This window comes from Gossypium hirsutum, chromosome A12 (genome assembly GCF_007990345.1).
Source record: "Gossypium hirsutum isolate 1008001.06 chromosome A12, Gossypium_hirsutum_v2.1, whole genome shotgun sequence".
NCBI lineage: Eukaryota > Viridiplantae > Streptophyta > Magnoliopsida > Malvales > Malvaceae > Gossypium > Gossypium hirsutum.
In genome coordinates, this window is record NC_053435.1 from 102,725,146 (window position 1) to 102,738,136 (window position 12,991).

Genomic DNA, 12,991 nt, shown 5'->3' on the forward strand with positions numbered 1-12,991 from the left:
GAATCACTTCTAAAACATATTTTGGGCCCCGTAGGCCCATATTAGGGACTTTATGATGAAATTTGATGAATATTGATCTAGAATGTAAAGTGTATGATTGGGTTTTGTATAAATGTTAGTGTATAAGTCTGGTAATATCTCGTAGCCCTATTTTGGTGACAGCATGGGGTTAGGGGGTGTTACAAGGACCATTACTTTTTGATGAAGAAATCAATCATACAGTTCTCAGATATCAAAGAGAAATAAGGCGAAGCTTAAGATACATAGAGAACGAGTAAGAAGATACTCAACCCCCAACCGAAGAAATGACTGAAAACCAAGGCAACCAGCTACCTCCTGTAATTGCGGTTAATCAAAATCCTGCTCCACACACTATGTATGATTATGCTAAACCTTCTTTAACAGGAACTGAATCGAGCATAGTTAGACCTACTGTAGCTGCAAATACTTTTGAATTAAAACCTAACACTATTCAAATGATACATCAATTTGTTCAGTTTGATGGTTTGCAGGATGAGGATCCCAACGCTCATTTAGCCAACTTTTAGAACTATGCGATACATTTAAAATTAATGGTGTATCTGATGATGCCATTCGTCTTCTGTTATCCCCTTTTTCATTGAGGAACAAAGCTAAATAGTGGTTGAACTCGTTACCACGAGGGTCAATTACTACTTGGGAACAAATGACCAAAAAATTTTTACTAAAATATTTTCCGTTGGCTAAAATGACTAAATTACGTAATGATATCTCTTCTTTTGTGCAGATGGATTTAGAAACACTCTACGATGCATGGGAGAGATACAAGGACCTTTTGAGAAGGTGCCCTCACCATGGGTTACCGCTTTGGCTACAGGTTCAAACGTTCCATAATGACCTGAATCCTTCGACTCAACAAGTGGTTGACGCAGCTGTTGGTGGAACCATCAATAATAAAACACCTAAAGATGCCTATGAGTTTATAGAAGAGATGTCACTGATTAACTATCAGTGGCAAGTTATAAGGACAAAGCCAACGAAAACATCCGGCGTTTATAACGTCGATTCGGTCACCATGCTCTCTAGTCAGGTTGAACTCTTAAATAAAAAGATTGATGGTTTTCTTAGTTCTTCACAGGTTCACCTAGTAATGCAGTGCGAAGCAAGTGGAGGTGGAACAAGCCATTCGAAATACCAACCTTATGGCCACAACATGGATAACGAGCAATTAAACTACATGGGTAATAATCCTCAACCTCAAAATAATCCATATAGTAACACTTACAATGCAGGTTGGAGGAACCACCCCAATTTCTAGTGGAACGGTCAAGGAAACCAAAGACCACAACCATCTCCAGGCTACCAAAAACCACCCTACCAACAGGAAAAGAAGCCGAACCTTGAAGAGATGCTCTCAAAGTTTATTTCGGTGTTAGAAACTCGTTTCCAGACTTAAAAATCAATAAGCGTCAATCCAAGGGCTCGAAACTCAGATAGGCCAGCTTTCCAAACTAATTTCTAAACGACCACAAGGTAGCTTGCCAAGTAATACTGAACCCAACCCAAGGGAACAACTCAACACAATTAATATTCAAGATGAAGAAGGAGTTGTTGAGCCTGAACTAGAACGAGGCAAGAAACTGTGGTAAGCAAAGGTCAATGTGAGGTAGATAACAATAAAAACAAAACAGTGAATGTCGAATATAAACCTCGTGTGCCATACCCCAATGCGACAAGGAAAGAATTTGGTAAATTCCTTAAACTCTAAAAAAATTACATATTAACTTACCGTTTATTAAAGCCCTATCACATATGCCAAACGCAATGAAATTTTTAAAGGAACTTTTAGCAAATAAGCAGAAGTTGGACAAGGCATCGCACGTGGAGCTAAACGCAGTTTTCTCAGCTATTCTCTAAAATATACTACCGAACAAACTAAAAGATCCAGAGAGTTTTACAATTCCTTACTTAATTGGTAGTTTAGATGTTAATAATGCATTAGCTGATTTAGGGGCTAGTATTAATGTCATGCCCAACAAAATGTTTAAGCAATTAGGTCTCGGGAAACCCAAACAAGCTAGGATGAGCATTCAATTAGCAGATAAAACTATAAGGTTCCCTAGAGGTATTATTGAAGATGTACTAGTTAAAATCGATAAATTTATATTTCCCGTTGACTTTATTGTTCTAGATGTAGAGGAGGATAGCAACACTCCTTTAATTCTGGGAAGGCCCTTTTTAGCAACTGCTAAAATGATTATTGATGTTGGCATAGGTGAACTCACACTCCGTGTAGGAGACGAAACAATCGCCCTTCAGGCTCGCAATTCTGGCAACACATCAGGAATTGAAGGTGATCGTTTAACCCATTCTCCTAGAACTGACAATATGGTACAACCTACTTTACAGGAAATGAGTTTGAAGGAAGCACACGAGTCATTCTCAAGCAATAGTGGAGGAACTTTTCATGAAGATCGAAGATTACAAATTGAAGAACTCGATGAATGGTGTACGCATAAACCAAGAACACCCGACAAATCGAATCTACGACAGAACGAGCTTAATACCTTTCTAAATCAACTTAAGATTGGAGATAGAGTCTTATTAGATGCCGCAGATCCCCACATTGTCGCTACCACACCGAATAAAGAAATCTCTCTTACGATACTTAGTATCTTTCCATTCGTTACGGTCGAGGTAAGGCACCCCAAGTTTGACACTTTTGAGGTAAACAACACCCGTTTAAAACCTTATTTTGATGAGATTGATGATAGGAATGAGGAGTATAAACTCCTCAAACCACCATGATTATTCAACGGAGAGGTAAGTCAAGCTTAGACTATAAATAAGCGCTTCTCGGGAGGCAACCTGACCACTAATTGTATTAACTTCTTTAAAAATTTAGTCTTCAACATCTAACTTACTAACAAAGCTCTCGAAGACAGGTTTTCCACAGAGACACGGCCAAGCACACGGGTGTGCTTATGGCTGTGTGAAAACAGGGCAAGGATTTCCCCAAACACGGGCTATGATAAAATGCCACGGCCATGCGACACGCCCGTGTAGAAGACCCGTGGTTAAAACTGAGAAACTAGCACGGGCGTGCGACACGCCCGTGTCTAACACCCGTGGTCGAACCTACTAAATTAACACGGGCGTGGGGCATGCCCACACGGGCGTGGGAGAAGCGAACGAAGCTAGACACGGTCGTGTGACACGACCGTGTGAATCCACACGCCCAAGGAACACAGGCGTGTGAACCGGCCGTGCCGTTTTTTTTAAAATTAGAAATTAAATTATCAATTTTTTTTTTATTTTTGAAGAGTCGTTTGTTTTTAAAGCGGCTTATCTTTATGATCACTATCAAATTATTCCCCCAATGATCCTTTTGTCCTTCAGAATCATGTTTGTCTTCCAGTTGTATTCCCAGCAACTCGCTCTCGCTAATCCAGGAATTTCATCCATTTTCAATCAGAAAGTTTCTTTCCTCTTCCTATCTTATTTTAATATTCTAATATCTATCTTTGTACATTGGGGACAATGTACATCTTAAGTGTGGGGGGTATTTATTTCATTATCAGAAAAATCTTTGAATGACTGCCTTGTTCTCTTGAAAAGCTCTCATATCATATTTAGGATAAATTTTGATTGATTTATGATTTTGATTGATATATCTTGAATTAAAACATAGGCATTTATGCATTGATTGTTTAAACTTTAAGACATTAGAGAATCAAGCATGCTAAGTTGATTTTTAAGAATTTAAATCTTAGGTTGTTTTCTCAAAGTTTAGGTATTACTTTGAGTTGGGATTCACAAGTTTTAAACATCAAAAAACGATAATTTTTGTGAGATTTTTGAGCCTTTTGAGCATCTATTAATTCTTTCATGCTCACTTTTATTATTGCTTTAAGTGCGTTAGTAGTGAACTGTTATTCTAGAACTTGCTTGTTTATTCATGTTGAGACAACACCATTTGATTTGATATGTCAAAATGATTAAGGCACTTAGGATTAACCCACTCATGCCATGAAAAGCCTAGCTCCACAATTAACCCCTAGTGAACCCCCTTGAGCCTAACAAGCCATTTCTTGTATTACCCTTAATATTGACTTTTAACCCATTATTGTTGAAATCCCCTAAATTAATTTAAGCCCCATTTTTGTCGAGATTTGAAGTGAAATAGTTGCTTATCTATGTTTTATTCTACTCTGTAATTTAATGTGTTCTTAAAAAAAAACATGTATACATATTAGTTGTGATCTTCTATTTGTAAGCTTCACAAGTTAAATTCCTTAGTCTGAGAAAAAGCTCTGTTGTACGCAAGTAATGATTAACTCTTTTTCTAGTTAGGTAATTTTTCAATTCAATCTCGATCCTAATCCTTTCTTTCAGCTTGTGACCACACCCCCTAACCAAACCTCATTACAACCTTCTAAAGACCTTTTGATTGATATATCATCTTAAATTATAGTGGTGGAGATTTGATTTTCATGCAAGCCTATGGTAATGACTTTTCATTATTGACTATTGAGTGCTTCATTTATTTTCCTTAAACACCTCGAGTGATTTGAGTGAATCTGTATTGAGGATGTGAAACTCTGTGATATTCTGAATCAAAGGTAATTACTTAAATGAGGAGAGACACCTATGTTTGCATGATTAAATACTCAACTTGGAATTTTTGGAACTTTTATGTTCTTTTAGTTGAATTCTCAATGTATGATTACCTATGGATTATTCTAAGATATTATCGATAGAAATTATAAGTTGAGAAGAATTTATTTTGATTATGAGTTGAGAATTTCGCTTGAGGACAAGCAAATGCTTAAGTGTGGGGGTATTTGATAAACCGTAATTTATACATATTTTTACCCCATGTTTAACGCATTTTATGGATGATTTTCTATTAGAATTGGTGAATTCGATGCTCCTAATGCTTTAATTTCATGTTTTACACTTAGGAGAGCATAGGAGAGCGAAAGGAACGAGAAACAGGCCAAAAATGGAGAAAATGGGCTAAAGTACGAAATCAACACGGCCTGGACCTCCTCACACGGGCAGACTACACGGCCCTGTCAATTTGGCAGGCTCGAGCACTGCCTGAAGTAATCGCACACGGACGTGTCACAGGGGCGTGTCCCTGCCGAGCTTAAGTTGAGTCCAATTCAGAAAATGGCTAATTTTGAGGGCTTTTAGGCTTTCCCAAGCCTATAAATACACCCTAAAGAAGGAAGAAAGGAGAGGACAGAGTAGAGGGGTAAGGAATTACTCCAAGAAAGCCGATTGATTCATTTCAGAAGCCAGATTCATCATCAAGACTGAAGATCTCTCCTTAATTCCTCTTCAGGAGTTTTGGGTTTTCTTTATGTTTTGTATTCTTTATTATTCTCAGATGTTTTCTTATTTAGTTATGAACTAAATCCCCTAAATACCTAAGGAGAATGAAACCCAAGACGAATCTTGTTATTATTTTCTGAATTGTATGATAAATATTTGACTTGTTCTTAATTATGTGTTCTTAATTCTTGTTTTGATATTCCAGGATGTCGATTCAAGATAAGCTCTTATTCAGAGGATGAATAGACCTTGTTTAAGAGTACATCTGTCATAATTAAGCAGAGTTGATTGCGCGCTTAGACATAGGGTGACAAGATTTTGCCGGATTAGGGTGAAACCTAATAAGGGGATCCATAGATAGAGTTAATGCAACCCTAGAATGTTAATCAGAGAAAATTCTCGGTTATTCAATCTAGGAATTGGATGTTATTAGTCTTGAATAGGGATAATAACATAACTTAGGAATCTCTACGGAACAAAGTTAAATGAATAAATCATCCGATTCGGAGCCAGAATAACAAGTACAGTTTAGGTGGATTTTTCCTTAGGTATTGTCTTCATTCAATCGATTTTTCCAAAAGCAATTCCCCAATTCCATTCTCTGTGCATTCTTAGTTTAGATAATTAGTTAGTTAAAACAAAAACCTCTTTATTCTTAGGCTAGATAATAAAAAGACAGTCATTACTAGTACTTTTAGTTCCTTTGGGTTCGACAATCTGGTCTTGCTAAAACTATACTACTGTTCGATAGGTACACTTGCCTACATCGCGATAATATTAGTTCAAGAACGAGTAATTATAAATATTTAAAACCTATCACGAAATTAGACGATCAATTAGTTTATGATTTTTATTGATATGCTTTGGATTAAATCATAGGTAATTGTGCATTGATTGTTTAAACTTTAAGACATTAGAGAATCAAGTATGATAAGTGACTTTTGAGAATTAAAATTGCTAGGTTGTTTCCTTGAATTGAGGTATTATCTTGAAATTTTAAGTTTATAAGATTGACATCAAAAACCCATAATTTTTGTGAGATTTTGAGCTTTTAGAGCATGCATTTTTCTTGCTCACTTTTATTGATAGTTATGAGCGAGTTAATACTGATTTGTTATTCTAGAACTTGCATCGATTATACATGTCGAGGCCACACCTTTGATTTGATATACTGAGATGATAAAGGCACTTAGGTTTTAACCCACTGACTCCATAAAAAGCCTACCCACATAATTAACCCTTAGTGAATCCCTTTGAGCCTTAAACACCATTTCTTGATATTTTCCTATTAAATGGTAACGCACAACTTAACCCTTTTTGATTCATTAAGAATCTCTCCCTTTTTATTAACTCTCTTTTTATCGAGATTTGATTTGATTAGTTTCCTAGCTATTTTCGTCCATTTCAGTTGCTGAATTATTTTTTATTATGTACTTTCTATTATTGTTCTTGTTCTTAAAAAAACGTATATTTATATACTCATGTAATTAAATATTGTTATCCTTTCATAATAAGCTTGGACAAGTTAAAGTTATTATTTTGAGAAAAAACTCACTTCATTAGTTTTGGATAGTTTTAATTTTGACACTTGCTTGTAATTCAGTAATTAGCTTTATTTTTCTAAGGTTGGTAATTTATTAAATTGATCTCAATTATAAATATCTTTTTTAACCTTTATCCACACCTTGGACCCAAGTCTCATTACAATCCTGTTAAAGACCTTTTGATTTGTGTATCATCTCATTTATAGTGGTGGAGATTTGATTTTCATGCAAGCCTATGGTAATAACTTTTCAAGTTTGACTAATGAGTGCTTGATTGTTGAACCTTAAACACTTTGAGTGATTTGAGTGAATCTTTAGTGAGGATGTCAACTCTTGCCGATTTGGAATTAAAAGTAATTATTTAGATAAAGGGAAATACCTATGATTTTATGATTAAAATGCTCAACTTGGACTGTTTGAAACTTTGATGTTCTTTTAGTTGAATTCTCAATGTATGATTATTTATGAATTATTTTGAAACATTATTGATAAGAATTATAAGTTGATAAGAATGTATTTTAATTGTGAGTTGAGGATTTTGCTTGAGGACAAGCAAATGCTTAAGTGTGGGGATATTTGGTAAACCTCAAAAGCAACATATTTTAATCCTATGCTTGGCATATTTTTGGATGATTTATCATAAGATTTAGTGAATTTGATGCTTCTAATCCTTTAATTTCATGTTTTATATCTAGATGAGCATAGGAAAGCGAAAAGTGCAAAAAAAGAAGGCAAAAAACGAAAAAAATAGGTTTATTTCGGTGCTGCACATGGCCCAGACACTTCCACACGGGTAATCCACATGTCCGCGTGAGACACACGGGTAGACCACACGTTCGTGTATCATGGCTGTGTCAACTTAAAACCATATCAGAATTGCACACGACTTGAGTACCATCACACGGGCGTGCCACACGGCCGTGTCCCTATCAAGACCTATTTTAATTCTACTTGAAAAGGCTAATTTTGGGCTATTTTAGGCATTCTAAAGTCTATTTAAACACACTAGGAGAGGATCTAATGGGGAGACACAGAGTAGAAGGCAGAAAATACTCGAAGACAACTATTAGAATCAGCTCGGAAGCATGATTTACTTCAAGACTGAAGATCTCCATTCAATTTCTACCGAAGTTTTTGGGTTTCTTTACGTTTTGTTGTTTTCCCAATTTTGAGATGTTTTCCCCCATCATTATGCAATGAATTCCCTAAATACCTAGGGAAGATGAAACCTAAGACGAATGTTATTATCTTTTGAATTATATGATAAATACTTGTTCTTATTCTTAATTATGAGCTTTAATTTTTGCTTTAATATTTCAGGATATTAATTCAGGTATTGATGTGCTTATTCAGTGGAGCAAAAGTCCCTGTTTAAGAGTAGATCTTCCATAATTAAGCGGAGTTGATTGCAATTCTAGAGATAGGACGACATAAATCTGCCGGATTAGTGTCAAATTTAATAAGGGAATCCATAGATCGAGTTAATACGATAATAGGGGTTTTAATTGAAAAGAGATTTCAATTAATCAACCTAGAGTCAGTTATTTTTAGTCTCGAGAGAGATATTAACATAAGCTAGGGATTTCTATGGATTAAGTCAAGTGAATAAATCGTCTAATTCAGAAGTAATAAATGAAGTCTAGATGGATTCGTCCTTTGCTATTGTCTTCTCCATTGGTTTTCCAAAAGTATTTTCTAACTTTTATCTTTGTCGTGTTCTTAGTTAATTAGATAGTTAATCTTAGTTTAAAAACACCCGTTTAATTCTTAGGCTAGATAATAAAAAGATAGTAATTATTAGTACTTTTAGTCCTTGTGGATACAATATTTTCAGTCTCACCATAACTATACTACTATTCGATAGGTGAGCTTGCCTTAGTCAAATTTTTAGTCAGTTTAGCGACCATCACATGCTATAGGATTAGAAGAGTTCAGAGATTTCATCGTCTTTGAGTCAATGAGAAACTTGATGTCAATTTACTACTTCGGATTAATTCGATGAGGCACTAGGTGCCAATTTACTTCGGTTTAGCTGATAAGACACTGGGTATCAAATTATTACTTCAAATTATTCGATGAGGCACTGGGTACCAAATCGGTGTGTTTTGTTTGGATCCGTGTATCCTTTTGAGTCCGAGTCGTGTTAATAGGGGTAAATGAATATTAATTTTTATGATTTATATTAAAATAGTATGGTATGAGAAATAGAAGTGAAATAGTGAATTGAAAATAGAATATGAAATATGTTACAAATATATGGAATATATGATTTATATACTCATGAAATGAATATGGAAAGGATAATGCAATTGTATAAAGAAATGTGAAATAAATTGTGAAAAGCTATTTATATAGCGAGTGTGTGAGTTGAGATATTTGTGAAACAAATGAAATATGATATGGTTGTTGTAATAAATAAATATTAATATGTGTTTATATTTCAATCGTATATTTGTAATTTCTTATCTTTAAATATTCAGATTATAGAAATACCACTGAGTTTTTACTTAGTGTACGGTTTTGTTTTCTGTGCACAGGTTAGGTACTTAATTATGATCGCCGATTCAGCATCCAACAACGGTCCCGAACTCAAACATGCTGATGTTTATCCTTTTGTGTCTACAAGTACCTAGGGTGTCTTATTAATAGTTATTTTGTGAATTAATTGTAATAAGATTATAAGTTAATATTGGTTGGTTATATACATATAAATATGTGTTTATGTTTGAGGTCATATTTTGGCATGTTTAAGTTAATGTTTGAATGAATATGAATTAGGAAAAATAGATTGAATTTGACATGTTTACAAATTAGATTTTATTGATGTTTTATTGATATGTTTTGATGATATAATTGTAGTACCAATGAAGGTACATTGGTTAGGTACCTAGGATGATTGTTTTGACATGTTTTGGATGTGTTTGATCGTGCTTTGAATTGGTTAAATGAATGATTTTTGAGTTGCTTATTGTCCAAACTTGCAGGGAATGGTAAACTTATTGATTAAGGTACATTTTAAGTCTACACGGCCAAGCACATGGGCTATGACTGGACTGTGTGAGACACACGGCTAGCACACAGGCGTGCGAGGCCATTTCGAAAGGGCACACGGTTTGGTACACGGGCGTGTGGTTTGGTCGTGTGACCCAAGTCAGAGAGTTACACGGGTGCAGACATGGGCTGGGACACGACTGTGTGTTCTTATCTCGAATACCCATACGGCCTAAGACACGGGCGTGTCTCTTGACTGTGTGAGTCACACGACCTGACCACACGGTCGTGTGAACCCTGTAGCTTTAAAAATTTTATTTTTTTTCAAAAATTTTGCTGAGTTTTTTGAATTAGTCCCGATTTGTTTCTAACATGTATTTTGGGTCTCAAAGGCTCAAATAAGGGACATTATGTATGATTTTAATTGTTTTTTATCTGAATATTATATGTTATAAATATTTAAATTTATGCCTGTTTGATTGATAAGCTTCAGTAATGCTTCGAAACCGTATTCCTACGATGGATGTGGGTTAGGGGTGTTAGATGTACTTATCATTCTGAAAGCAGCATAAGTTGTAGACGATTAATGCTATACCCTATAATGGTCATGAAGTTGAAGGATGATTACCTGAATGAAGGGGGATTGGTCGGCTAGAATCTCATATTTGGCAAGTGCACAGGCAAGGGAAGAAGGAAAATCATGTCTTTTACAGTGCTTTGTTGGTTTTAACAAGATCGGGAAAAAGACCAATCTGGGCACCACTTTTTGAATTGTGAAATGCTGCAATTGACAGTCGCTTTTTCTCCAAATTAGCCATAGCTTTGTGTTCTATACTTTTATATTCTCCATTGCTCATAATCTGCATGTATAACATTTTTTCCTTTAGTTGCACTTTACGTATTCAATCAGTCAAGTTGTTAGGGTTATCAGGACATAGAACAAGGAAGCAATATGTATGGAATATTTTTACTTGTTCACAATCTTGCAGCAAGGGAGATTATGTCTGGTAGCTTATTTCGCTCATTCATTCAACCAGAAAAAAACAATACATTTATAGCCAAATACATCACTAAATACTGCCTATTACCATTAAGTAGCTTAGTATTTTGCAAAACATTTCTTGTGTACATAAACAAGCCACCTAAACTAGTCATTCAACTACCTAAATACTTCAAACTTTCATCAGCTTGTTTATTTTCAACTAAGTTTAATTACAATATAACTAAACAAAAAACTTGTTAATAAAACATGCAAAATAGCTGCAACATGCAGATAGCCTACATGCACTTTAACAAAAACATAACAATAACATGATTGACCACTTTTCAACACAAGTGTAAGGAGTTTCAAGTATTGTTTGTGTTACCTCCATCATGTCTCCAATATTGATGATAAATGTGGCAGGGATATGGGTTTAACAAGCACCCATTTCTCATTTCTCTTGATTTGTAATCCTTCAACTTCATTCACTTGAAGAAAAAGCGTTAAGCCTGTAGCGTCTAAGTGTGGTGCTAAACCATATACCTTACTTGCCTCTGCACAGGGTGGATAATATTTCATCCTTATTCCTTGTATTCTATCCTCAAAAAATCTTGAAAGTATCTCAGGATCAGACCTCAAGTTCTTGGCAATCTGTTTCATGAGATAAATCATAACCTTATGCAACTCCATTGAGTACTGTTAAAAGGTGGCAACAAACAGCGTATGTACGTTATCCGGATGAAATATGCTAAAAGGTGGCAACAAACAACATATGTAAGTTACCTGGATGAAATACAGCAACATGCAAAAGTACCATATGTTATCCGGATGAAGTGTTTTTTTGAGTGACAGGTGACCTGTATCTAATCTAACAACTTTTTTGCCCGGAAAAAGTTAGTCAACCTAAGTAGCTTTAGACAGTCAGCAGGTTACTATTGAGCTATTTTCTGTGCAAGTTACTTTTCAGAAAATTTATTTCTCTTTCAATGCAATGGTTTAATATATGTACATTTTATCTTTAAAACAATTGAATGAATGAGAGAAGTCAACTCAAGTTTCTCCTTCAACATCTGAGTTTTGTTTCTGTTTTCATCTTTCAACACAAATTTTAGTTCTTTTATTTTTTTGTTTTGTGATAAAAAAACCCAACAAATGGTATCAAGAACCTGTTGTTTTTGAGGGCTTTGGTTGTGTTTTGTTTGTGAGAGACTAGTGTTTGAAAGAAAAGAAGCAAGAGTTGTTTTTGTTGGCTTGTTTGGTTGCTGCAAAGATGAGTTTTTCACCACCACCACCACCTATTTTTGCTGGTGAAAACTACAACATTTGGGCTATGAAAATGAAGAAATATCTACAGGCACATGACCTGTGGAATGTTGTTCTAAATGACACAGAGCCACCTCCCTTGAGAGCTAATTTGACCATAGCTCAAATCAGGCAGCATAGTGAGGACACTGCCAAGAAGAACAAGGCCATGTCATGCCTTCAGAGTAGAGTTTCAGACGTTATTTTCACAAGGATAGTGGCTTGTGACTCTCCAAAGCAGGCTTGGGACAAACTCAAGGAGGAGTTTCAATGGTTAGACAAGACCAGGCAGCAACAACTGATAAACTTGAGAAGAGACTTCGAGAATTTAAGGATGAAGGAGTCTGAAACCATCAAGCAGTATGCTGACAGGATTATGGCCACAATCAACAACATAAGACTGCTTGGAGATGAGTTTAGTGACCAAAGGGTGGTTGAGAAAGTTATAACAACCTTACCAGAGAAGTATGAATCAAAAATTTCTTCTTTGGAAGACTCGAGGGACCTATTAGCCATTCGCTTGACAGAGTTGATAAATGCTCTCTATGCACAAGAGCAAAGAAGAGCAAACAGAATGGAGGAGCACTCTGAGGGAGTTTTTCAAGCCAAGAGTAGAGAAAGCTCAAGTTCAAGCTCAAGTTACAAAGGCAAGAAGCCTTGGCTAGAAAAGAAAGAGAAAGGCAAGAAGGATGCTGCCAAAAAGAAGTTTCAACCTTGTGCTCATTGCAAGAAGACTACTCACCTTGAAAAATATTGTTGGCACAGACCAGACATTCAGTGTAGAAGTTGCAAACAGCTTGGACACATTGAAAAAGTGTGTAAAAACAAGCCAAAAGCACAGACACAGCACTAG

At 35.5% G+C, this 12,991-nt stretch overlaps 2 protein-coding genes and 1 non-coding gene across 3 annotated transcripts in view; 1 reads left to right on the top strand and 2 right to left on the bottom strand.

Moving 5' to 3' along the window:
- The window catches only part of LOC121211466 (2-oxoglutarate-dependent dioxygenase 11-like), a 28,405-nt gene extending 16,879 nt beyond the window's left edge, over window positions 1-11,526 (bottom strand). The window contains exon 1 of the mRNA XM_041084235.1: window positions 11,279-11,526. Within this exon, the coding sequence (XP_040940169.1) occupies window positions 11,279-11,526 (248 nt within the window). The remainder of the gene's footprint in view (window positions 1-11,278) is intronic.
- On the bottom strand, window positions 734-840 carry LOC121211830 (small nucleolar RNA R71). The gene has a single exon (XR_005907048.1). It is a non-coding gene; the product is annotated as a small nucleolar RNA R71 (small nucleolar RNA).
- Window positions 11,527-12,106: 580 nt separating the features above from the next.
- Window positions 12,107-12,991, top strand: LOC121211467 (uncharacterized). The gene has a single exon (XM_041084236.1). The coding sequence runs from the start codon at window positions 12,107-12,109 to the stop codon at window positions 12,989-12,991; it is 885 nt and encodes a 294-aa protein (XP_040940170.1).